General features: G+C 50.3%; 1 protein-coding gene across 3 annotated transcripts in view; it reads right to left on the bottom strand.

Annotated features, from left to right (window-relative positions):
- TBXAS1 (thromboxane A synthase 1 (platelet)) overlaps positions 1-24246 on the bottom strand; it is a 157497-nt gene that overhangs the window by 1418 nt on the left and 131833 nt on the right. For all 3 annotated transcript variants that reach the window (XM_005875001.2, XM_014546719.1, XM_014546720.1), the window contains 3 exons: positions 6667-6758; positions 2666-2803; positions 1016-1178 (listed from right to left, as the gene is read on the bottom strand). In XM_005875001.2, coding sequence (XP_005875063.1) covers positions 1016-1178; positions 2666-2803; positions 6667-6758 — 393 coding nt within the window. The remainder of the gene's footprint in view (positions 1-1015; positions 1179-2665; positions 2804-6666; positions 6759-24246) is intronic.

Below are 24246 nucleotides of genomic sequence, written 5' to 3'. Positions count from 1 at the left end.
AGTGGGAAGTTGGGGTGGGGAATGTAAAATGGGCTCAGATAAGTTCTCCCCAGATCAGCAGGCTCCAGACTCATGGCTGGTTCTTGAGCCAGGCATAAGCAGTGGTTGGGGACATTGGTCCAGCCACTGTACTGTATGTCAAGATAAAGGGTAATGAGGCAAACCCCAGAAGGAAGTCTTGCACACGTGGAAGACCTAGGGCAGTCAGACCTGCCTTCTTTCTCTGTTCCCTCATCTGCTTTGGCTCAACTCTGTGCTCCCAATTTGTCCCTCCTCTCTCCAGCAGTGACCATCAGAACTTGGTGGACATTTTCACATCCAATATCTTTTTTAGCCCAACTGAACTCCTTATTCCTCCTGGACCAGCACCCGCCCCAGTCTCCCTGTTTGCTGGGGGAGAGGGGCAGTGCCACTCTGGATCTAGAAGTTGTCACCATCTGTCACTGTGTCCTTATCTGTCCCCTATGCGCTCTGGTCCAGGTCTACTGCTGTGCAGGGGAGTTCCAAAAAGGCATGGAGGAGAGCGAAGTTCCGGTTGTGTGGGGAACAGCTAGCCCCTTGCAGACAGGCTGCTGGATGTGGAGGAGAGGGAGGGCTTGGGAATGAGCAAGATCTGATTTGAACCCCAGTTTCTTCACTCTCGCTAGTCATTCATTTGCTTGTTGATGTTTGTTGAATGAATGAATGAGCATCTGCCATGTGCCTGGCATTAAGCTGGGTGCTGAGGCACCGAACAATAAATATGACAAACTTTTGTTCCCTGTCCTCATGGAGCCTGTAGTCCAACTGTTTGACCTCAGGCAAGTTACTTAACCTCTTTTTAGCTCCTCGTCTGAAAATGGGAATAATAAAACCTACTTTGGATTCTCTTTGCCAAGGAGGGAAGGGCTATAGCATCATGAGGGCTAACCCTACTGTACAAAGAAGAAGAATAATATTAGGCCAGTTGCAGTGCAGACAATGCGGTGAACACGCCTGAGCCTGGAGCAGCAGGGCTCACCTGCAGGGGGCTCACCTGAGTCTCAGGGCAGACTTCAAACCGGAACTTGCTCAGGAGGTGGAGCAGCGTCAGCTTGACCTCCAGCAGCCCCAGCCGCACCCCGAGGCAGCTCCGGGGACCCGCTCCGAATGGCAGGTAGGTGAAGGGTCGCCGGCACCTCTGGGCCTCGGCCGTGAACCTGTGAGGCAGCGCAGTCAGGGTTGGCCCAGGACACCCGCCTCCACTTCGGGGCCTCTTCAGCCACTCGGTCTGGCTGAGGGTCCCCTACATCAGAGGTGACGATCCTACCAAGCGGGCCTAACCTCCACCGAAGGCAACAGAATCCCGTTTTCTCTTGGGCCTGTCCCCAAACTATGGAGCTGGTGGCTGCTAATCCCTGAGCTTTCGTTCCACCCCCCTCCTCCCTTCCTGCAAAGGCATTTTGAATGAAAAGAATCACCTGGACAGTCAATGTTGTCCTCCTGCCCTCCTACAGCCCATCGTGCTGTTAACGAGCCTGCGGGCTCACTATGATCCAGAAAGGTAAGAGCCTTAAAGAAACCACAGCCCTTACCTGGACCCTGGGCTCCACCTTCTCCATCAGCCAGAGGTGACACCAGCCATACTTCCTAAGAAGGGTCCCCGGGCCCTGGTCCTCCTCTCCTGCCCCAAGGCCAGGTCCTGCCAGCTGTCCTTGCCCCTCTGGTTCAAGCAGTGAAATTGAACTACTGGAGGCTGTGGTACTTGAGCCACGGAAGGCCTTCCTCAGAGGAATTGCCTATCTGCTACACATGGCAGCGTGTGCCACACGTGTTCTGTGGCAGTAAAGCTAGGTGACAGCCACTGTTGTGTGGTAGCCAGCTCACGTCTTACCACCTCCACACTTTTCTGGGCCCAAGGTACCCTGGACCCCCCATCCCCTTTTTCAACTGAATATTAATGCAATGTTTGTTTCAAAGATGATGCTATAAGCCTAGCGGCCACTGTTTATGGTTCCTGATCTTTATTTCTAGGAGCGGCTGTGCAGCAGCGTATAGTATTTGTCTAGGCACCACTGCCCACAGCTTCCCTGTGGCTGGTTGTAGAGCTGGGGTTGGGTCCCCGGGAAGTTGGAAGCACTGAAGGTGGAGCCCACCTGCTGCCTGACCAGCCCTCCCTGGCCAGATCGCACAGGAAGTGATAGAAATGCGTTCTTTTGAGGAGGGGCTGTGGATACCGGTGCAGACATTTTAAGTCTGGGAGCCTAGAAATGAAGTGTAAACAAGGGACCACATCCCACGTAGGGGCAGGAGGGGGTCCAGGTCTGCCATGTTAGTCACTCTAGCTGGTTCTCATGAAGAAATTGTGTTGATCTTGTTTTGGATCAGGCTCCATTTTTTAAAAAGGAAAAGATGTTGTGTTACTTTCCCGTGCACACCTGAAATATGATCCGGTGTCCTGTGTCCCGGTTTGAACAAACAGAGGACACCCACTTGAAATTGCCTTGTTCCTTGCATGCAGTGCTGCTGAAATGCTAACTCTCTGGATTCTGTTTGGGGCTTTTAAAAGTGGTACAATATGATTGCCTTGGCTTTTGACAGGGGACAATGGTACTAGATCTTTACCAAATCTGGGTCTCCAGGCAGCCACCTATAGTCTCCCATCGCTCACCTCCCTCAGGGGCCCATTTGAAGGGGCGGTGCTCACCTCTCGGGGTCAAAGGCCTCTGGACGTGGCCAGTGCTCGGGGTCATGGTGTAAGGCGCCCACAGCCATTTCGACCACTGTGCCCGCGGGAATGCGCTGCCCCAGCAACTCGCAGTCCTGTGCCGCCTCCCGTGTGAACCTGGGGGGGCGGGGAGGGAAGCGGGAACAACGGGTCACCCCGGCCTTGATGCAGAGTAGAGATGAGGAGAGCTAGGGTGGGGCGATGCCAGGGCAAAGGGGTTCTGGGTCTGAAGTGTGGAATGAGGGACAAGGGAAGAGGAGGCCCTGTCCCCTTCGGGGGGTGACCAAGGCCTACCCACCCCACCCCAGTAAGTCTCTACTGCCCAGGACCCTGCAGCCTCGGCCAAGCATGTCAAACTCAAAGGCTAACACGGGCCAAATAAACGAGGCATGTGGCCTGCGGGCCACGAGTTTGACATGCTTGCTCTAGGCTTTTTAGACTGGCCTGGATCTTGGTGAAAGCGCAGTCACTGCTCCTTCCTTCATCCAGCCTGAAGCCCATGTTATGCCTGGGTTGGGGGCACACGGGTGCCTTTGAAGGGCTTATTTCTGGTGAGGGTTTACATGGCCACACCCTCCCTCACCCCTCGCTTTACCTAAAGGAAATTTGAGTTTGCAAATCTGTTCCCCATTCATTGTCTGTGTCACTATGGATAAGTTCCACCCGAGAGGAATGCTTCTGGTCAGATGGTTTATTTTATCGAATGGCCGTGGCATAATCCCTTTTATGTTCTATTTTTTAAGGGCTAGACTATCTATGTTTGCATATGGACAGACAATTTCTGGAAGAATTCCTAAACTGCTCCCATTATCTCCTCTAGGGGATGGGACTGGGGTGGAGGATGGCAGGGCACCAGGCTGACAACTTTTTCTTTGGATCCTTCTGTGTTGTTTAGTTTTTTGGGGTATTTTTTAGGTATAAGCATATTGTTTTGGTAATATAAATAATTTTTTTAAAAATTAAAAATAATCTATGTTGGCTTTTGCTTCAAGTGGTAGGACTGGGCTTCCCTCAATATCTTAGAGGATATAAAATTATTATATTAATTATAGCTATAAAAGATATTAACAGCAACCGCAGCTCCTTGCAGCATTCATCACTCTGTTATGAGCATTTAATGTAAGAGTCAGGAGCCTGAGAGGCAGGGTTGTGGGGCCCATTCAAATGCTCAGTTACTAATGCAGTTAGTATGTGTATGCATCTGGGAGCAAAACCCCAGTTTTGAGCAGGAAGATGGGGGGAGGGGTGTACAACCTCAGCTCAAACCCTTCTTTGTCATCTTTACCGGAAATAGCTTGGACCTGGATGCAAAGCCCCCTACAAAACAGAAAACAGGGCCTCCCTTCTGAACATGGTGGCCTCTCTGGCTCGGTTAGGCTGCATAAAATGCCAGAAAAAAATCTCTGAATTCTACTGCATAGAAATTGGACTCACATTAATAACCTTTCAATAAGAATTATGTTTTTCACAAGGGCCATTCTGAGTTATTTTTATAGATGAGGGTGTCAGTCAAGTTGTATCAGTGCTTGGGAAAAGCTAGCAGGCTTTTTCTGAGATTAAAGGAATAATAAAATGGAATAGAAGAATAGAATTAGACTAGACTAGACTAGAATAGAATAATAAAATTCTCACTCTCTTTACATTCACCTCAAATCCTATGCCTGGGCCAAAGCGAATTGGCCTCTTGTTTGGGTGAGAATAATGATGGTTTGCCTGTCTCATTTTTGTTGTTTGATAACAGAAATCAGCAGAGCTCAGTTTAAAATGCCAATGGAGTAGGGGTAGAGGAAGGGGAGGCCCAGGAGATCATGGCGTGCCCGGGGTTGGAGCAGGACTGGACGCTGGCCACTCGACGCGAAGCTCAGTGCCTCTTGCTCTTTACCTCATACCTTCCATGGCCGGCTGCTCAGAGGGGAGCGCGTTTTCCCATCACTATCCCACTGACTCTCACTGTACTCCGTGGGGCAGGCGGAGCAGGCACGTGTGCCCATTGAACACTCAGGACACAGAGGCACAGAGCAGTACAGAACTTACCCAAGGTCACACAGTAAACTCAGGGCTGGGCCAAGACTGTCCTGACTTTATATCTAGACCAGCGATTTTCAACTGGCGTGCCATATGACTTTTTTAAAACGTGCAATACCTGACTAGTCAGGGGCCCTGACCTCTTTTCCTTTAGATTGTCAAATTGAAAATTGCCAACAGCCAACAACAATAGCTGTCCAGTGTGAATGAATAAAAATTATACCTATTTTTTTTGTCAGATCTGCAAAAATTATACTTTTTGGCATGCCACAGAATTTTAGTAATTAGTTAATGTGTGCCATGAAAAAGGTAGAAAATCACTGGCCTAGACCCATTCTGTCAGTATAGGTCACTGCACTATATGCGACTTTATGGGGGAATTTTAACAAATGCATCCAGGTACTCTGGTTTCTGTCCTGCCCCGGAGTGGGAGCGCCAGTGTGCTATTTCCCAGGAGCGATGCTGTTGCCGACTTGCTCACATGGTGCTGCGGATACAGGCCAGCAGGAGGACTGGAGAACTGGCCACGGCATTTTGTGTTTAAGAGCCCGTTCACTTTGTCACTCAACACGTCATCTATTCAAGGTCTGGTGATGAGTTTTTGATTGAGTTTAGATCCAGGAAATGATGTGTCTTTGATGAGTTTATACACTTTCCTCCCCCTAGAGAACACGACTGTTCAACTCAGCTGAGTTCCCCTGTGCCAGGAGCCCCAGCACCCGGCGGGCCTGACCTGGGACACCGGTGTCTCTGGGGCCCCCTAAAGGCTTCTTTCCTTTTGACGGTCTTTGTTGTGTCCCTGAATGTCTTATTTTGAATTTTCTTTTAATGTGTATAGCAGCCGCCCAAGTTCTATTAGAAGGACGTTGGATATAAATCATTAATAAACAAAGATTGGATACAGTTTGCTTTGTGGCTCCCTCCAAATCAGGGAAGGCCCGTGGAGTCACTCCTCACCCTGGCGCCAGGGGAGCAGGCGGGCCTGGCGTCACCACTGCTCCCAGACCGGTGACAGAAGCCTCGTGTGCTCGGGGACCACGTATCATGACTCACACCCTGGAATTCTCTACATTTGCTCTGGGCCTGAACATATTGGACAATATCTACAAACACACTCTCTAGTGATGTTTTTGGAATATAATTTCAAGATACCTGCAAATCATCCACATTTTCTTATATCTCCTTGTGGTTTATTCATTCATAGAAATGTGGATGGACTTTATTGTGTGGCTTCTGATTCTGGAGCCTGAAATCTAGACCTGAAGGGAGACCTGGCTCCACGAGATGCCTGGTTTAGGGGGACTTTGAAAGAAGCAGGTGGCCTGGTTCCTGCTCTCAAGGCACCACAGGCTAGTGTGGCTGGATGTACAGTGGAGACATTTTACAGAGCAGCTGAAATGTGTCCAAATATAACACGAAGCATAGTTAGGGCCGAAAGTGCCAGGGAGGGAGGCAGTGAGGAACAGTGTGGTGTGGCGCAGTCAGACCTTGGCTTGGAACTCCGAAGACAGAACAGGTGTGGGCTGTTGGGGACGAGGCCTTGGCAGCTCCCCCTGGAATGTCAATTCCAAGGGCATGGGTGTGTCTCTGTTTTGTACGTGGCTCATTTCCTAGTGCATGGCACAAGGCAGATGCTCAATAAAAGCTGCTGAATGAAGGAAGGAAGGAATGGGCCAGGGGAGTGGCGAAAGCCATCTAACGCTGGGAGGCCAAGGAGACCAGCTTGGGGTGGGGAGGAAGGTCATGTTGAGACGCTTATTGCTATGGTTACTGCATGGAAGGCATTACACTGGGTGCCCCCAGGGGATACAAAGAAACGTAAGACTCAGATCCTGCCTCCAAGGAGCTTGAGTCCAGCGTTACAGATAACGCAGGTGGTGGCAGACTGGACAGGTGAGGACCCCAAGCAGTGATGCTGAAGGGACCTGGGGCGCAGGGTGGGGGTGCGAGCCTACCTGAAAGCCGGTGGGTACATCCTCAAGGTCTCTGCGATCACCATGTCCAGGTAGGGCAGGCCTTCCTGGAGGCTGCAGTACTCAGGGGCCGTCTGACCGAGGGATGTGACAAAGGAAGAGTGTCGAGTTAGACCAAGTCACACAGCCTTCTGTCTTTTCCCTTCACGTTAGAGTCCTGCTCCAACTTGAGCAAACACTTAAATGGAACCCCCACCAGATCCAAAGCTGATACCACCTCGATGGCATGTGATGAGCGCCCCACATGTCCTGTTGAGCAGAATGTCCTCTGTGCTTGTTTCATGGTGCGACTAGTATACTATTGAGGCCAGGCAGGCCCAGCCGGGGGCTGGGGCCTCTGAGTGTCATATAGAGAAGTTCAGTTATGAAACATCGTTGGCACTTAGGGAGACCTGGTGGTGCAGCAGGCTACGCATTGTACAGACACTACCTTATTTAATCCTCCCAGCAAACCGGCCAGACAGCTAGTAAATGAGGAAACTGTGGTTATAGGGACTAATAAAGTTACAAGACAAATAGTAAAATAGACAAAGAAGAAAGAAAAGTTTGCAACATTTATAAAGGATTAATAAATAGTAACAGAACCCAAAGAGCTAAGAAGAGAAATTCATTAGAAAAAGGGTCAAAGGCTATGAAGAGGCAAAGCACAGAAGAAGAAATACAAATTGTCATAAGAATACAAATGAAAATCATGAGAGTCCATTTGTCACCTATCAGATTAGGAAAAGTTGGGAAATACTGATTAGATGCTGGGGGAGGGGGAGGTATGGAGCTAATAGTACCCCATGTTGGGGAACCCTGACACCCCCTGATGACTTCCACTGCAGTGGCACCATCCCGCTCTGGCCCTCACCCTGCGAAACGACATTGACCGAAATGACATTATTCGAGGACCCGCCGAACTGAGTGTGTTCGGCACGGAGGTCTGAAGGTCTTTGAGGGTTCGCAGCCTACTGTGGGTTTGGGTGAGCCTGTTTGAAAAAAAATGTGCTAAGACGGACTAAGGGATATTTGTATGATAAAGTCAAAGTCTTCATTTATTCTTTCCCTGGAGGAGCTTTTAACTGTGCTTTTAAGCTTTTGGCTCAACTTACACATGTGAGCATTAGTGTGGCCCAGCAGTTCTGATGTGGTGGAACATGAGCTGCAGCGGACGGCTTTTAATACAGATGGATGCTTGGGCCCCGCCAACCTCATTTACTTATTCATTCAACCCAGGGAGCGTTGGTCCATACTATTGATTTGATTATTGGTCTGAAGGGGAGCCTGGGCCCCATGTTTTCTTTTGAAGTCCTTCCCTCCCCAGGTTCTAATGTGTAGCCTGAGGGGTCAGACCACTGCTAGTCTTCCTGTCTGTCTGCTACCCCAGGATCCTCCTTTCGGGATGGGGTGGAGGGAGGCGCAGGCCTCTGTGTTTTAATGGGACTATGTTTTATGTCCCTGTCCCATTTACAGACCAGCCTACTCTCTGGGACCTAGTTTTGCCGGCCTGTAGTTCTTTCAGGAAACTCTGGGACAAAGGGGTTGTGAGCCAATCCTGCCAGCAGAGGGCAGCAAATGTATGGCAAATGGGAACTCCCTGGGAGGCTGGGCCCCAATTCAGAATCACAAGTTAGACCCCAAAGGACCTTAGAAATCATGAATCCAGATTCTTCATCATAGAGGTGGGAAAAACGAGCCCCAGAGAGGGAAGCCATGAACCCCCAAGTCACACAGATGGAACTTGGAATGGAAACCCAAGTGTTACTCATTCAGCAATCCCTCAAACACCTAGTGTGTGCCAGGTGGGGGGCTAGGTGCTGGGATCCAACAGGATCAAGTCTCTGCTCCATGGGGAAACAGACTCCTAAGTAAGTCCTTATACTGAATGTGGGCTTAGGAACAGGAACTATAGCTCTTTTTTGGGAGCTCATTTATTTACTTATTCATCCAACCCAGAGAGAGTTGGTGCATACTATTGACCAGGCACTGTGCTAGGCACAGGGGCATTACTTTGAGACCCACTGAGTTACAGGATGGGAGCTGTGGGAGAACTGACAAGGGGCACACATCCTGGCATTTGGATGGGGCAGCTGCTAGAAGGAAGTGATGTGTAAACAGAGATCCTTACAGTGAATAAGAAGAAGCAGGTGAAAAGTGGGTGGGCTTGTTGCAATGCTGGTTCAAACCAATAATCAAAAAAAGTCAATCACAGGGCCTTGGACCCTGAGGGGATATTCTGTGTGCTTAGGAACTTATGGTTTATTTTTAGTGGGATGATGGTATGGTGGGCGTGTTTTAGAAAAGAGCCCTTTTCTTTTAGAGATATATACCGAAATATTTACAGACAACGTGATGAGATGCCTGGGATTCCTCTTTGATGGAAGTGGGGTAGGGTGGGAGTTACATGAAACTAGAGTGGCCATAAGTTGACTCTGGTTGAAGTCAGGTGATGGGTATACCCAGGGTTTATGCAATTACTCTTCCAATTTGTGTAGGTTAAAGCTTTGTTTCCGATAAAGTTAAACTACTAAATAGACATTTAAACAGCAGGAGTGGGTGGAATAGCCTCTGCAAAGACTCTGAGCTGTGTTAAAGAATTAAAAATGATTGCATTGGGTGGCTGAGTGGGAGAGGGGACACTGGGGGCTGAATCTTGGACAACAGGGAGCAGGTCTCCAGGCACAGGAGGCAGAAAGGCTCCCACCGGGGCAGCATCAGAAGTGGATGAAATGTGGAGGGGATTGTACACAGTGGTGGAGGGCTGTCAGAAAAGCAAGGCAAAGGCCGTTATGCTCTGTGGGTTGATATGCTACACATTTTTCGTTGCCATCTAGAAAAAACTAAGAGAGAAAAAATTGGGGGGTGGAGGAGAATTCATGAGAAGTGAAGAGGAGAAGGAAGGGATGCTTAGTGAAGGCAGTGCTTTTCCTTGAAGAGCAGGCTGACCGCTCACCCTGAGTGTTGAAGATGGAAGCAGCGTCTCACAGGCAGGAGGCTGAACCTTGGGCTGAGTGTTCCCGTGCTGCCGGCCTGGGCCTGCTCAGCCCCCTGTCCATCTGGTCAGGCGGGGTCTGCCTGCCTGGAGTGTCAGGGGGCCTTGCGGGGGGGGGGTCTGAGCAGAATATTCTCTATGTCCAGACAGGACGCATGTGAAGCATCTTCCAAAAGATGACTTAAAAAGTGGTCCCTAGGGGTTTTCCCTGACTCCTGCTGCACAGACCAAAGAACTCAGAATCTGAACCAGGAGGACTCTTAAAGTCAGCCTGCCTGCTTCCCCCACAGGGTGTCCTGCAGCCTCGGTCCCTGATCGTGGCCCTGCCTGGAGTCGTCACCAGGTTCGGCCGGGGCTCCATCCTGGATCCATGGCCCATCAGCTGTGGCCTTGGACCAGTTGCCAAGGCAACATCAGCAGGTCACCTGGTCTGTAAGTTGGGGTCATGACAGTTCCCCACCCATCTCTAGGGCAGGGCGGACGAGCCAGTGAAAGGTCTCTGGAAACTGAATGTACCAAACAAGCTGATGATACTTCTGTTCGGACATATTCAGTAGCAGGGAACTCATTTCATCGGGAGGCCCTCCGTTGTGTATGAAACTGTAAGGATGCGTCAAAGAGGAGAGTGACTCTAAAATCTGATAGCACTTACTTTGGCTGGGGCTTACTTCATAGCATAAGTAACTGCCCTGAGAAGGTTGAAAATCAGTATTAAATATTTACTAATACTTAACATTGGGAAATATCAACTAAATACTTAATGGATAAATATTGGGAAAAATAGAAACTTAAACAGTAAACTGGATCTTTGTGTTGTGGTTTACACTCCCAATCCAGCATTCCTTCATTTCTAGGAAGATTTTTTTCATCTGCGTTTGATTTTGAATGGGCAGTAATTCAAATTTTATTTTTAAGGTTCTTGGTTTCTTAGTGTTTAGATCATATAGGTTAGGATCTGTAAACCGATATCTAAATGCAATAAGTAAACTGATGGTTAAAGGAACTTCATGGAAAATCTTTAGATAAAGCCCTTGAAGAGGAAATCATACTGCTCTCTCCTATTAATATCGCTTTGCTACATTTAGATTGTTGTGTACATTTTCTCTGTAAGCTAGACACACACACACACACACACACACACACACACATACACACACACACACACCGAGTCACCCACATCTACACACACACCCTAAATATGATGTGGAGTGTACATGAGAAAAAGAAAATAAAAAATGTAATTGCTTTCAAAAAGATTTTTCCCAGCCCTAGCTGGTTTGGCTCAGTGGATGGAGCATCGCCTGCAGACTGTAGGGTCCCAGGTTTGATCCCAGGTTTGATTCCCATCAGGGGCACATGCCCTGGTTGCAGGCTCAATCCCCAGTAGGAGGCGTGTGGGAGGCAGCCGATCAATGATTCTCTCTCATCATTGTTGTTTCTATCTCTCTCCCTCTCCCTTCCTCTCTGAAATCAATACAAATATATATAAAGAAAAAAAGATTTTCCCTAGAGCCCTGGCCTGTGTGGCTCAGTGATTAGAGTGTTGGCCACCCACCGAAGGGTCGTACCTGAGTTACAGGTTTTCTTTCCACCCCCAGTTGGGGTGCATGTGGGAGGCAACCAATAGATCAAGCAGGTCAAACTCATGGCTCACGGGCCACATACCTCGTTTATTTGGCCCATGTTAGCCTTTGAGTTTGACATGCTTTCAATAGTTTCTTCTCTCTCTCTCTCTCTCTCTCTCTCTCTCTCTCTCTCTTTCTCTCTCTCCCCCCTCCCAACCTTCCTTCCACTCTCTCTGAAAAGCAATAGAAAAAATATCCTCAGATGAGGATTAACAAAAAAAAAAAATAAAAGAAGATTTTTCCTGGAGATCAGGGAGCTAATAGGAATGTTATCATTGTCCTATTTTGCTAAAGGAAATAGAAACAGGGTGGCTTCAGTTTTGTGCCTCCCAAGTCGCAGCAACAGCAGCCTGAAGCAGTGTTGATGGGTGCTTCTGCCCCCGCCCCCTGCCCCATAGCGCTATGTAAAGCGGGCTGAGCCATCCCAGCCCTCCCTCCCCTCCAGGAGGCAGGGAACTTGAAATCCCTTAGGATGCAGCATTCTAGCATCGGGACAGCCACGGGCCATGCAGCCAGATGAAGAACAGATTTCCATTTGCTCCGATTCTCCAGGGGACATAAGACTATAACATGAAACCAGTCCAGGGGAGTGTGGTGACATTGGCTTTGCCCTTTTGCCCACAAACCCAGAAGAAAAGCCCCTCCCCTTGCCACCAGTCTCCAAGGAGGGAGTCCTCGGGCGAGGCCTGAGCAGGGCCTGGGCTCCTCACTGCCCAAGTCTCGCAGCAGAGGCGCTGAGGTCCTTTCAGCTCTGACTTTCAGCTCAGAGATTCCGTAGACGAGGCTAGTGAGCGGTTTCAGGCTTGGAGCAAGAGGCAATGGGGGGCGGAGGTCATGGTTACAGAGGGGCCGGAGGAGGGTCTTTCTCTCAACAGCGCTGGCTTGCCTAGCCAATGCCCAGAAAGTCCTACGTGCTAGTTTAAAGAATTTGGCAGGTTTAGATGCAGACATGCATATATCAGAAAAAGTAATTAGGAAAGTATATATAGCATCTATTTATATCCACTTTGAAAGGAAAGAGACAGACTCATCTCACATGAACACATGGCTTATTCCAGGTGCTCTGTGCTCTGAGGTCCAGGCCATAGAGATTGGTGGTGGTGGTGGGCGGCGGGGAGATGTAATGCAAGAACATAAACCAGCCTGAGTGTGCGCGCGTGCGCACACACACACACAGTCAGCACTCACAGCCCATGGCCCTGGCTTGAGCTTTATTGATAGCGCTCACCCCGCAGGAATGTCTGTCTTTAGAGATCTATAATAATAGCACTTGCCTCCTGCCATACTTTACTGCCCGAAGGACTTTTACATCCATTGTATCGTTGGTCCTCACAACTGCACTGTGAGGTGTTAGGGAAGTTTTTGTTGCCTATTTTACTGGTGAAGAAAGCAGAGATTCAGAGAGGTCCATGGCTTGTCCAAGGTCACACAGCTAGTAAATGGAAGAGTCGGAACTAAATCCAAATCTTCAGATGCCAAGCATTTCCCATCATGCCGTGCTGCCTAGACCTCCCTCCCTCCTCCTTTCCTTTCCTTTCCTTTCCTTTTCCTTCCTTCCTTCCTTCCTTCCTTCCTTCCATTTCTGGAAGCATAACATACATACAAAAAAATACAACACAAACAAGAGTGTAGCCCAGTGAATTTTCCCAAAGCAAGCACACCTGTGTAACCAGCGTCAGCTTGAGACACGGAAGATTTCCAGAGCTCTGAAGCACCTGCGAGGGTAACCATTCTCCTGTCCTCTTGCACGAAAGATTACTTTTGTCTTTATAATAACTTTATATATGTAGGTGTTTGCATCTGCCTTCTCGTGCTCAATATTGTGTTTCGATAGTCATCCGTGGTCTGGCATGGAGGGGTACTGTGTCCACTCTCTGGGTGCTACCTCACCATCTGTTCCTTTCTGTACGTTTGGTTGTTCCCAGTGTGGGGGTCATTATGAGTAAAGCGCACATTCTTGTACGTGACTTTTGGCGAGCAGATGTGCACGTTTCTGTTGGGGATACACATACCTAGGACCAAGTTGCTGGGTCACAGGGATGTGCATGTTCAGCTTTTGTAGATATTTTGAACGGTTTTACACATTGGTTGTACATACTGCCTAAAACTTTAACTGTGAATCAGCCGAAAAGCAGCTTGTCACCACCCCCCTCCAGTTCCTTCTATTTTCTCTCACTGTGGGTTCCTCCCCTCCTCCCTCTGCCCACCCCCTCCAATGGGCTGCAATCTAACCACTATCTCTATTCCGGGAAAGGGTCAAGAGAAAAAATAGTGCATTATTTGGGGAGCTGAGTTATTTATTTCTATAGTGTGTGTGTGTGTGTGTGTGTGTGTGTGTGTGTGTGTAGGCGGGGCGGGGTTGGCAAATTGGGAACATCTAATTACCTAATTTCTAAAAGTTGTCCCAATTATCAGACACAAGCAGTCATAAGCATAAAACATACACTAAAATCAACTAGATCTGAGTCTTTGGGTTATCTGCTGCTTTTTAATATTTAGGATTCTGTTCTCTCCATTGCCATGGATCATTCACATTGATTGTATATAATGTTTAAAGAAATAAGCCCTTACGTAAGTGACAGTTAAATCACCCAGCCCACTTTCTCTGCATTTAATTTTCAGACAAATTCTTCTTGTTCCCTGTCTCCCAGGTAAATGTTGGATACCTGACATACATTTTGCAGAGCTGGAGGGTTGGGAGGGGGGAAAAGAGATAAGATACATTCACCTACCATACAACTTATTACATATTTGGGAAACCATATACTTGTTCATTCCAAGATTTATTATTGGGTAACAGGGAGCCATAGAAGGTTTCTGATGAGTGGAGGTAACGCTGAAAGGGGTATTTCGTGACCTTGCAATGATGTGTAGGCTGGATGTTTGGAAGAGCTTGGAAATGAGACAGGAGAGACTACGCGATAGTCCAGGCAAAAGCGATGAGCTCCGATTCCAGTGTCCGCCTCGGAATGGGAAAAGGGGTTGAAAGAGAGAAGCAATCTGAGTAGTCATCTCCATCTTGGCTCTCCCTACTGATGCCAGGGCCTCCCCCCAGAATACTCAGTAGTAATTGGTGTGGATTGGGGGGCAGGAATTGGCATTGTCTTAAAAGCTCCCTAGGCTATACATTATAATAAGGGGAGAGTTGCCAGGGGAGGTGTTTTTTTTTTTTAATTTTTAAAAAATATTTTACTTAAGTAATATCTGTCTTACTTAAAGGAGGTGGGTCTTTGGAGATAAGGGGTCAGGGAGTGACGAGATGAGAGTGATCCCCAGGTTCATTCCTGGGTGGACAAACCAGGTGGGTCTGCCTCCGCCAGGAGGAGCTCCGCCTGGCAGGTGTGTGGAGGGTCCCGGGGAGATGAATGAGTGCTCTGGGATGGGGGTGGGAAAGAAAGCTGGATGCTGAGGGCTGAACCATAAGGACTGTCCAGGGACAGGTGACAGAGAGACTGGGAAGGAAGGGACCCCAGACAGTGTCACCGATCTCCTGGACACATCCAAGGAGATTAAGAACTAGGAGAGGCCACTGCATCAGCCAACTGGGGGAGGGAGGGGTTGCCAAAGCCAGCATCAGTGGGGTTGAAGGATGGGCAGGGGGAGAGGGGATGGAGCAGGAGGGACTGACACACCCTCCTAGGAGGTGTGCTACAGAGCAAGCCAAGGGGAGAAGGGCGCAGTCATGTGGCTGGGCGGCAAGAGAAAGGACTTCCCCTGTAGTTACCGAGGGCAGAATCAGGCCCAGTGGTTAAGTCCCAGAGAGAAAGACTTTGACTCAATGTAGGGAATGGTATTCAAATGAAAGGAGAGGAAGGGAGAGGGAGAGAGAGATAGAAACATCAATGATGAAGGGAATCACTGATTGACTGCCTCCTGCACACCCCTACTTGGGATCAGGCCCACAACCCAGGCATGTGCCCTGGCCGGGAATCGAACTGTGACCTCCTGGTTCATAGGTCCATGCTCAACCACTAAGCTGCGCTGGCCAGGCCAAATGAAAGGAGCATAACAGGGAACTAGGCAAGTCCCATGCCCACTGGAGATTTCCAAAAGCTGTTATTGAGCATCTGACAAGGTCTCTGTAGGATATTCATGGATCGCTCACTAGTAGGAGGTGGAAATGGACAAGTCCATGGTGCCTTTCACATCTGGGATGGTCTGATGCATCACAACCTCCCCCTCTCCCCCAGGGACAGCCTGCTGCATTAGTAGATCCCGGTCACTCTGCCAGGCCGAATAAATGTCACAAATGTCACAGGAATGTGGAGAGTGATCGACTTGCTCTATTTATCCCCCACCCCCACTCCAACCCAGCCCCCAGCCCCAGTCCCCAGCCTTCCCATCCTTGGTCCTGTGTGCATGGCGTTGATAATTCAGTCTGAGTCAGGGCCCAGGTCACTCACTGTTTGGGGAATGGTAAACAAAGATAAGAGCTTTAAGCACTGGAATTTATTTTTTATCCACTCGGCCTAAAAGCCACTGCATGTTAAATTTAGAAGGCTAATTCCAGACCCCTCCTACCCTCCGGTTTCCTGCCTTCTCCTCAGTGCCCATGCTCAGAACAGAGGCTCGCTGACCATGAACCTGAAACGTGTTTGGAGAGCCCGGGAGCCTGTAGAGGCTGCCTGCCTGAATGTTTATAAAAACGTATCATCTGAGGGCCTGGAAGGAAGGGACCGTTTCCTCCGAGAGCTGGCTCGGCTTACCATTCCAGCAGCAGCCATCTCTACCCAAATATTCACCCAAATATTCACCCAACCGCCCTCCCCGAGCAATTCCAGCAGCAGCCATCTCTACCCAAATATTCACCCAACCGCCCTCCTCGAGCAGGGAGGTGCTTCGTCTCCCACTGTCCGGAGGTGAGGTGCTCCCCAGGGAGGTACCGCGTTTCAGCAGCCCACCTTCAATTTATTTACAAAGGTCTCCCTCACGCCTGGGCATCTATAACTGAACAGCTCTCTCTTCTATGTAGGTTAAATCCCTTTGCAACCAACTCCAAGAACCTGTAGAAATCCTTTTGTTGGCCGGGAATGCTGCTGTATTGAATATTGTTGGAAATAAATGAGCCATTGTCTGGGCTGAGAATTTTCTGGTTAGATAGAGATCTCCACTGTGATACGATTTATTGTAGCAGGGCTTTGGGGTTTTTGCCGAGCTCATTTTAAATTCCCTATTGCCTGCTCAGTCCATTTTCACATCTTAGGATATAAGTGGGGAGGGCAAGCTAAAAAAAAAAAAAGACAAAATCTCCTTTGCCCAAAAACCATGTCTAATGACCTAAAGTGGCGTCTGGAACCACATTTTAACAAATGCCCAGAAGTGAAGCACATCTGTTGGCCAGTTGAGGGCAGGGTCAACCAGTGCGCTCAGCTGTCAGGCGCGGAGAACAGCCACAGGATGATGGTAAAATAGAGAAGAGCGGAGGCCCAGGAGTTACACCAGCTCAACCCTCTCACGTTCAGATGAGGAACCACAGCCCAGAGGGGTCGGGTGACTGGCCCTCACTTTGCCCACATCGAAACCCTCACTTATTATTCCTTTTAAGAGAACAAATAAGTCCATTAAACCAGCTAAAATATACCCAACCCGAGCTAAGAGTAAGTTTTGGAGTTAAAAAATCAGAAGTCTAGAGAGCAATTTATCATTTTTCTCATTTATAACAAACTCCTGAGATTTTGAATTTCACTATCAAAATGGAAGGGCGGAGATGCGACATCCGTCAGCTCTGGATGGAAGGCGGCCAGTCAGTAAGCCTCCCAGGGTTAAGTCAGCTCATCTGTAAAATGGGCAGCAGTCACACCTCGAAGCTTGCAGTGAGGAATCCCCGTAAGGCGCCACATTGATAGGGTTTCTTCAGAGGCTCTGTTTGTAATTCTGCTTTGGGGCATGAGAGGAGGAGCATAAGTAGCAATTGTTCCTAAACCTGCTGTGTAGAGACCGTATGGGTCCCTGTCAACATGGGGGCACCACAGGAGAGACAGGCATGCTGCTGAGAATTAGGAATTCCATTGGGGCTGCTTTGGGGGAGGTGCTAGTGAGAAGTCCCCACTCATGTCATAGAGGAGGGTGGAAGATTCTAGGAGATAAACCCTGCAGCTGAGCTTTGGCTGGGCCTGGGAGATCTGCTTCAGCGCCGGCCCACTCCAGGGGCAAGAGTAAGGTAAGGGCTATGTGGCTATAGGTAGACCCAAGCGCAGCTGGAAACCGTGACACCTATGCCACCACCCCCTTTCCTGGACTCGGGGGTGGCCGGGGGTGGGCTCACTGGGAACAGCCTGCAGGACTCAGTGCACCCCACTAACTGGGGGCCTGCTCACAGGCCCGAGCCAGGTTGTGCGGGTGAGGAAAGGGAGCAGTCATGTTCTTTGAGCATCGATGGGGCTCGGGCTGCAGCTGCAGGGAGGCCAGGGGCTCTGGAGCCCATCAGAAGGCAGCGATGCAGGGGGTCGAGGCCCTGAGGCACCTGCATGCAAGCACCTCTCTATCCAGCCAGACTCGGGGCTGGCGGGAGTGGGGAGCTGCTGGCGGACAGGACACCAGGCTTCTCGAACCCCATGTCCTCAGGACAGGCTCGTCCTTCTGACTCCCTTGCCTGTTACCTTGAGCCCTCAAGAGTGAATGAAGACCCTCCCCCCATCCTTCTGTGTAGGCTGTGGACAGGTCCTGATGTGGGGGTGGGGGGTGAGGGGGCACATTCCCAGCAGGCGCCTCTCACAGCCCATCCGTCTGTTTCCTTCCGGCCCTCAGGGTGCTTGTCTCTGGGGTGCCTGTGTGGAAACCCCTGGGTGTGCACAGAGCTGATAACCTCCGTCTGCCAAGATCGGAGAGCACGCCTCTCTGCCATCTTGTCTGATCCTCACAAGACTTTGCACAGGAGTAGACAGAGGTGTCAGGAGCCTGGGCCGCTGGCCCCCGGCCACACAGCCAGACCCCGGACAGCAGGGCCACCTCTCAGCCGCACGGCCCTGGCTTCCCACCTGCCCCACCTGAGGCAGTGGCCCTGTTCCTCTCTCCATGGCAGGTGGGAAGCCAGGGCAGGCAGGCTAAGTGTGCACAGGCCCAGGGCCGTGGCTGACACGAGCTTCCCGCGGCTGTGGGCCGTGTCCACACAAAGCCCTCTCCCCGCCTCTCAGAGCTGGTGTGCAGATGAGTGAGAATGAGGCTCCTGGGGAGGGAAATGCTTATAAAATAATCAGGGTGGGAGGGGCCTCCAGCATGTGTCTCAGATCCTTGGTGGCTGCTTTCTGCTCAGAGTAGCTGAGACTCTGCCTTCCTGCCCAGCCTTTGTCTGCTGGGTGCAGGCCGGCCGCAGGCGAGGGGGAGCTGCCCAGACGGATGGACGGCCGGCAGGGCTTCTGCCAGCTGGCCGGCAGGTGGTCCCCGCTCAGCAGTGGCCTGGCAGACCCTCCCCCTCATCCCAGATGGGGAGGCTGTCCTCGCTGAGGTGGGCATGGAGGGGAGAAGGGCTACCCCATTCCATCCTTCCTGCACGTGTCCCCAAAGCCCGCAGGCAGGGGAGAGAGGGTGCCGGAGGTTCCCCTGCAAGTGAGACCCACACACTCCATGTCTAGGGGAATGGGGGTGCTGAGTGCTCCCAGTCAAGCCCCTCTCCTCCCTTCCCTCATCTGCTGGGCAAGCTGGGCCTGCAGACCCCAAAACATCAGGCGAAAGCTTCAGTTAGGGGTGTCCTCTCATCTGGACAGAGCTGCCTGAGCCCTGGGGGCTTCACCCCAGGCCCCACCTGGGCCCCACTTTTGTTAACCTTTCATATAGGGGCTGGTCTAACGTGGGACTAAACCCTGAGAGGATGACTGGCCAAGGGGGGCAAGCCAGCTCTCCCCACACCCCTGAGAGAAGGTCCTCTGTCTATGGTTTCCTTTCTTCTTGCGTTTATTGATGATTTTATTTATCTTAGGGATCTTGCTGACAGATCCTTTCTAACAAGAATTCACCAGTCCTGCAGGTCCCCTTCCCAACCTCTGGGCCTCCCTGATATTTACAAACTGCCTCTTCCATCCCCTGACCAGCGTTCTGCTGGGCATGGCCTCCCAGTGCCTGCTGTATACCCGCGTTGTTCTAGGGGGGAGGGGAGGGGAGATGCTGACAAGCCCAGCAGGCCCCCTGCTGAGGAAGTGTGGGCGCCCTGGGAACACACGGTGGCATCCTGGGGCCACGGAACTGCCCCGGGTGGGAGTTGTGGGATCGGAAAGCCTTCCCAGAGAAGGTGAGGCTTACGCCGAAGCAATTTTCAAAAAGCATTCTGTGTTCTTTCACACAGAAACAATAAAAGCACTTAAACAAGGTTTTGGAACAAAACTGAAACGAGTTCTATCGCAGCCGCACATTTACGGCTGTTTTTGGAACGCGTGCTCTCTGCGGTTCACGCCTCCCTGCCTCACGCCGGCCACGTGGCGGCCCGTATATATTGGCAATGGCTCGTGTTAATTACGGCAATTTGTTTTGGCCGCGGATCTTAAGGAATCGTTTGTTTCCTTTGTCTTCCGTGTCTGCTGCTCCCTGTAGCACTCCATGTGCTCACGGCCTCAGTCCACTCCCTCTCCTCCCCCGCCCCCCACCCCCACACACATACTGAGACTTCTCCCAGGGACCGAACCTTAGGGTGGGGCAGGCGGGGTCCCTCCAGGGGCCAGAGTGACAGGGTCACGCAAGGAGGCCCTGAGGGGCGGGACTAGTGGCTGGAGAGATTTTTGTAGGATCATGGTCCAGGCAGCCAGGGGTCAAGTCCACATCCATGGACCAGGTGGTGGCAGGAGGGGGCAGGGAGGGAAGTGTGGGCACCTGGGGGACAGAAGCAGCCCTGAGAGGGTGGGCTTAGCTGAGCAGGGCCAGGCCTATTGCAGGGCCCTGTTACTACCCTCCCAGGGTGACAGCAGATGGGCCCCCAGCAGCTCCTGGGGTGACAGCCTCACAGCCTTGGCGGGTCCAGGATAAGAGATCACAGGGGTCAGGCTTAGAGGGGTGGGGATGACCCCCCACAGACCTAACGAAGAAGGTTGGGCTCCTTGGAAGACAGGCAGGTCATCTGTGGCCACAGAGGAAACAGGCCAGAGGCCAGCGGCCCTCCAGCTCCGCGATTTCCAGCAGCCACTCCCACGGGGCACAGGCTGTCCGTCCGGAGCTGTGTGTCCTGCCCGTAAAGGCTGCACCTGTGTGTGGGTCCATGAGAGAGGAGGCCAGTTGCGGCCCCTGCAGACGGCCTCTGCGTCTCCCCGAGCCACGGCCAGAGTGAGGGCCAGGAAGCAGGGCACAGGACATGCGGGTGCACCGTGGGGACCAGGGAGAGGAAGCCCAGCCGTGGGGGGCCGAGAGCGGAACCAATGACATCTCTGGAAGAAGGGAAAGTTCTGCGGCTACACTGGGGCGGGCACAGGGTGAGTTCCACTTGTATCATTTCATTGAATTTTTACTGTACGGACGAGAACACGGAGGCTCAGAGGGGTTTGTGTGGCAGATCACTGGGCAGAGAGGGGGGAGACCGGCAGAAGCATGGAGTGGGGGGCGAGTGAAAAGCCACGTGTGCGTGATTCCAATGGCGAGGACAGCACCAGGCAGAGATGACCGCACAGGAGGCCTTACTCTCCCTCATTCAAGCGGGTCGTGCCAGGGTGCGCTCTCCACTCCGAGGGCTGAGGGCCAGCCAGAGGCAGGCGCCTCGTTAGGGACATAAACCCAGCGGGAGGGCGTACCCGGTCCTGCCTGGGACCCTTGGTTGCTGGGATCGGCAACAATCTCTAAAGTCCTCAGATCTTGGCTATTTGATCATTTTGTTGGTCCCTAGCAAACTGCTGTCCTGGACAAATGGGATGGCCAAAGAGAGTTTTGCTGGAAGGGAAGGAGGGTAGAAAAGTTCTGAGCTGAAAGGGAGGGGCACCCGGAGGAGCTGTGCAGTGGTGGCTCAGGAGTGGCCCAGAGGCACCCTGTTTGTGAGGGGAGCAACATGCACCCTGGGTGGCATCGAGGCTCAGGGGCGGGCGAGGAGAGACGTGTGGAAGTGACGTATGTCTGTCTACCTACGGTTTCTGAGATGATCTGTAGAATGGGAACAACAGGAAGATTTGCAACAACAGCAGCAAAATAAAAACAAATGTTTCTGGAGAGCCACTAGCTGCGGGCTCCACGCTTACATGTTATCCCAGCTCATCATCCCCAACCTAACAGAGCAGGTATGATTACATCCCCTTCTGACAGGTTAGGAAGCTGAGGGTTAGTGTCCCGTGGCTGGCAGGGGGGTCAGCCTGGCTTTGAGGCGGGGAGACTGACCCAGAGCCTGTGCTCTTAGCCCTCAGCCTGGCTGCATCCAGGCTGGGCGAAGGTAAAATTGGTAGAGGGCCGCGGGACCTGTAACACACCGTCTGTGAGTCAGTCCTGCTGTGAGCGTCCTCGCTTCGCACCACCCTGAAGAGGTGGGTCGTGGCTCCTCTGTGCTGAACCCTGGGGGGCGAGGGGGGCTGGCAGGGAACCACTTTTAATCCCAGGGGCTCAGGCAGGAACCAACTGGCAAGTTTGTTCCATGGGATGGTAGGAGGGAGGGAGCCCAATGGACTTCTCTTTGTAAACTGATTGACTACTGAGCTAATAGAAATATTGGAAGGAGCCCCTGAATTTGGATTCTGCAAGCCCAGGTGAACTGTGGGAGACAGAGCAGAGGAGGAAGCGTGGGTTCTGAAAAGAGGCTCTGGAGACCATGCGTTTCTTTGGAAATGGCCTATCACAACTGAAAAGAAAAAGCTGTGGAGTGTGTGCGCATGGAGAGGATCTAGAGCAGTGGTCAGACCATGCGTTTCTTTGGAAATGGCCTATCACAACTGGAAAGAAAAAGCTGTGGAGTGTGTGTGTGTGTGCGCGCGCGCGCATAGAGAGGATCTAGAGCAGCAGTTCTCAACCTGTGGGTCGCGACCGCTTTGGTGGTCGAACGACCCTTTCACAGGGGTCGCCTAAGACCATCCTGCATATCAGATTTTACATTATGATTCATAACAGTAGCAACATTACAGTTATGAAGTAGCAACAAAAATAATTTTATGGTTGGGTCACAGCATGAGGAACTGTATTTAAAGGGCCAGAAGGTTGAGAACCACTGATCTAGAGGATGGTAAACTGAAAGATGCCAGAAGGTTCTGTATGTGGTTTGAATATCTAGACTTAGTATACGAGAAAAATATACAAAATAGATAGCCCTTGTATTCATGTAATTTCCCCACCAGTGTACTTGTTTGTAGGCACCTCAGCTCAGCAGCCCCCTGTCCTGATAGCCGAACATAAGAGTTAGAGCAAGAATGTTTGAATTCTGTATTTGCTGTGTGACCCTGAGCAAGACACCTAACCTCTCTGAGCCTACCTTTGAACTCTAACGGGAATATTTGTAATAGGTACTCTACTAACTTCGTAGATTAGGGAGAATAAATGGTAACGAATAATAGTTTCTGTTACTATGTTTTTCTTACATCCTGACAGTGCACATCCCAGTGGAGAAAATGGGGCCAGTTGCTTGGTCCAGATCCCCTGAGGTACCACAATGCCAAGATAGGGCTCAGGTAGGAGAGCAGGAAGATACTAGAGATCAAAGATGTACCAAGATGGAATAACTTAAATTTGGTATAAGTCAAGTGGATGCCATAGCAATGATATTCTCAGTTTAGATCAGAAATGATGTAAATCTTGGAAATTTTAGAAAAAAATTGAAGTGATAAAATGGTATAGAAGTAAGACAATTCCATCAAATAAAACTGAAAAATGTGGAGCCCAGAATGTGTATTTGAACTTGGAGACCAGGAAAATAGATACTAGAAAGTGTGGTAGAGTGAAACCAAAGGCTCAAGCTTGGGAATTGGGAGGTCTAAGTTTTATTCCTAGTTTGGCCACAAATTAGTGAAATGGGCTTAGGAAGTCTCTTAACTGATCTGACGTGCTTCCTTATTTGTAAAGTGGATTTTAAAAAAAATCTCCTGCCTGGCCGGTGTGGCTCAGGGGTTGCGTGTTGACCCAGAACCAAGGGGTCACTGGTTCGATTCCTGGTCAGGGCACGTGCCCGATTTGCAGGCTCGATTCCCAGTAGAGGGCATGAGGGAGGCAGCCAATTGATGATGTTTCTATCTCTCTATCTCTTTCCTTTCCTCTTGCTCTAAAAAGCAATTAAAAAAATTTTAAAAATCTCATTCACTTTTCTGAGCTGTAGTGATAAGTTGTGGTTAAAAAAAAGTTTGAGAAACACAGCTCTAATATCCTCAGGTGCTGCTTGCCTCAGTTTCCCCCATTCACTGGCGCCGTTATAAACGATTCCTTTGACTCTGTTAATGGTACTGAAGTCCCAGCAGCTGGTGCCCGTCCCTGAACAACAGCCCCCGTCCCTGCCAGCAGAGCCCGTAGGGCTTATGGTGTTTATTAAGTAATAATAGAGTTGCCAGATTTATCATATGAAAATACAATCATTCAATTAAATGGGAATTTCAGATATGCAAGGAATCATTTTTTAGTATAAGTATGTCCAAAATATTGCATGAAACATACTTATACTAAAAAAAAAAATGATTCACTGTTCATCAGAAATTTAAAATTAACCAGACAACTGTATTTTATGTGGCAGCCCTAGGTAAGCAATAAATAAACAGGAAACTGGAGGGAAAGTTTCCAAAGATTAAGACTTCTAAGTGCCCCAAACTACAAAACTTTGTGCTTTCATATGATCATAAATTAACAGCTGTATCATATTATGCAAATTTATGTTAAGTTATTCGCTATCTGTCATCATGCTCCAATAAAAACTGTATATATGACATTTAGAAAAAAATGACATCTTCTGATAAGAGTTTGGTTCTGCATTTTGGTGGCGCTGATTACCTCAGGCTCGCCGAATGCCGCAGCCACCGATACACAGAGCCAGGGTCTTTGTGAGCGTCTCACTGAATTACTTATGGTCTCTCTAGAATTCTCGAGAACAATCCC

Source organism: Myotis brandtii, unplaced genomic scaffold (assembly GCF_000412655.1).
Source record: "Myotis brandtii unplaced genomic scaffold, ASM41265v1 scaffold455, whole genome shotgun sequence".
In the NCBI taxonomy this organism is placed as follows: domain Eukaryota; kingdom Metazoa; phylum Chordata; class Mammalia; order Chiroptera; family Vespertilionidae; genus Myotis; species Myotis brandtii.
Note: the sequence above shows the minus strand (reverse complement) of the source record. Positions and strands in the feature narration are given on the sequence as shown.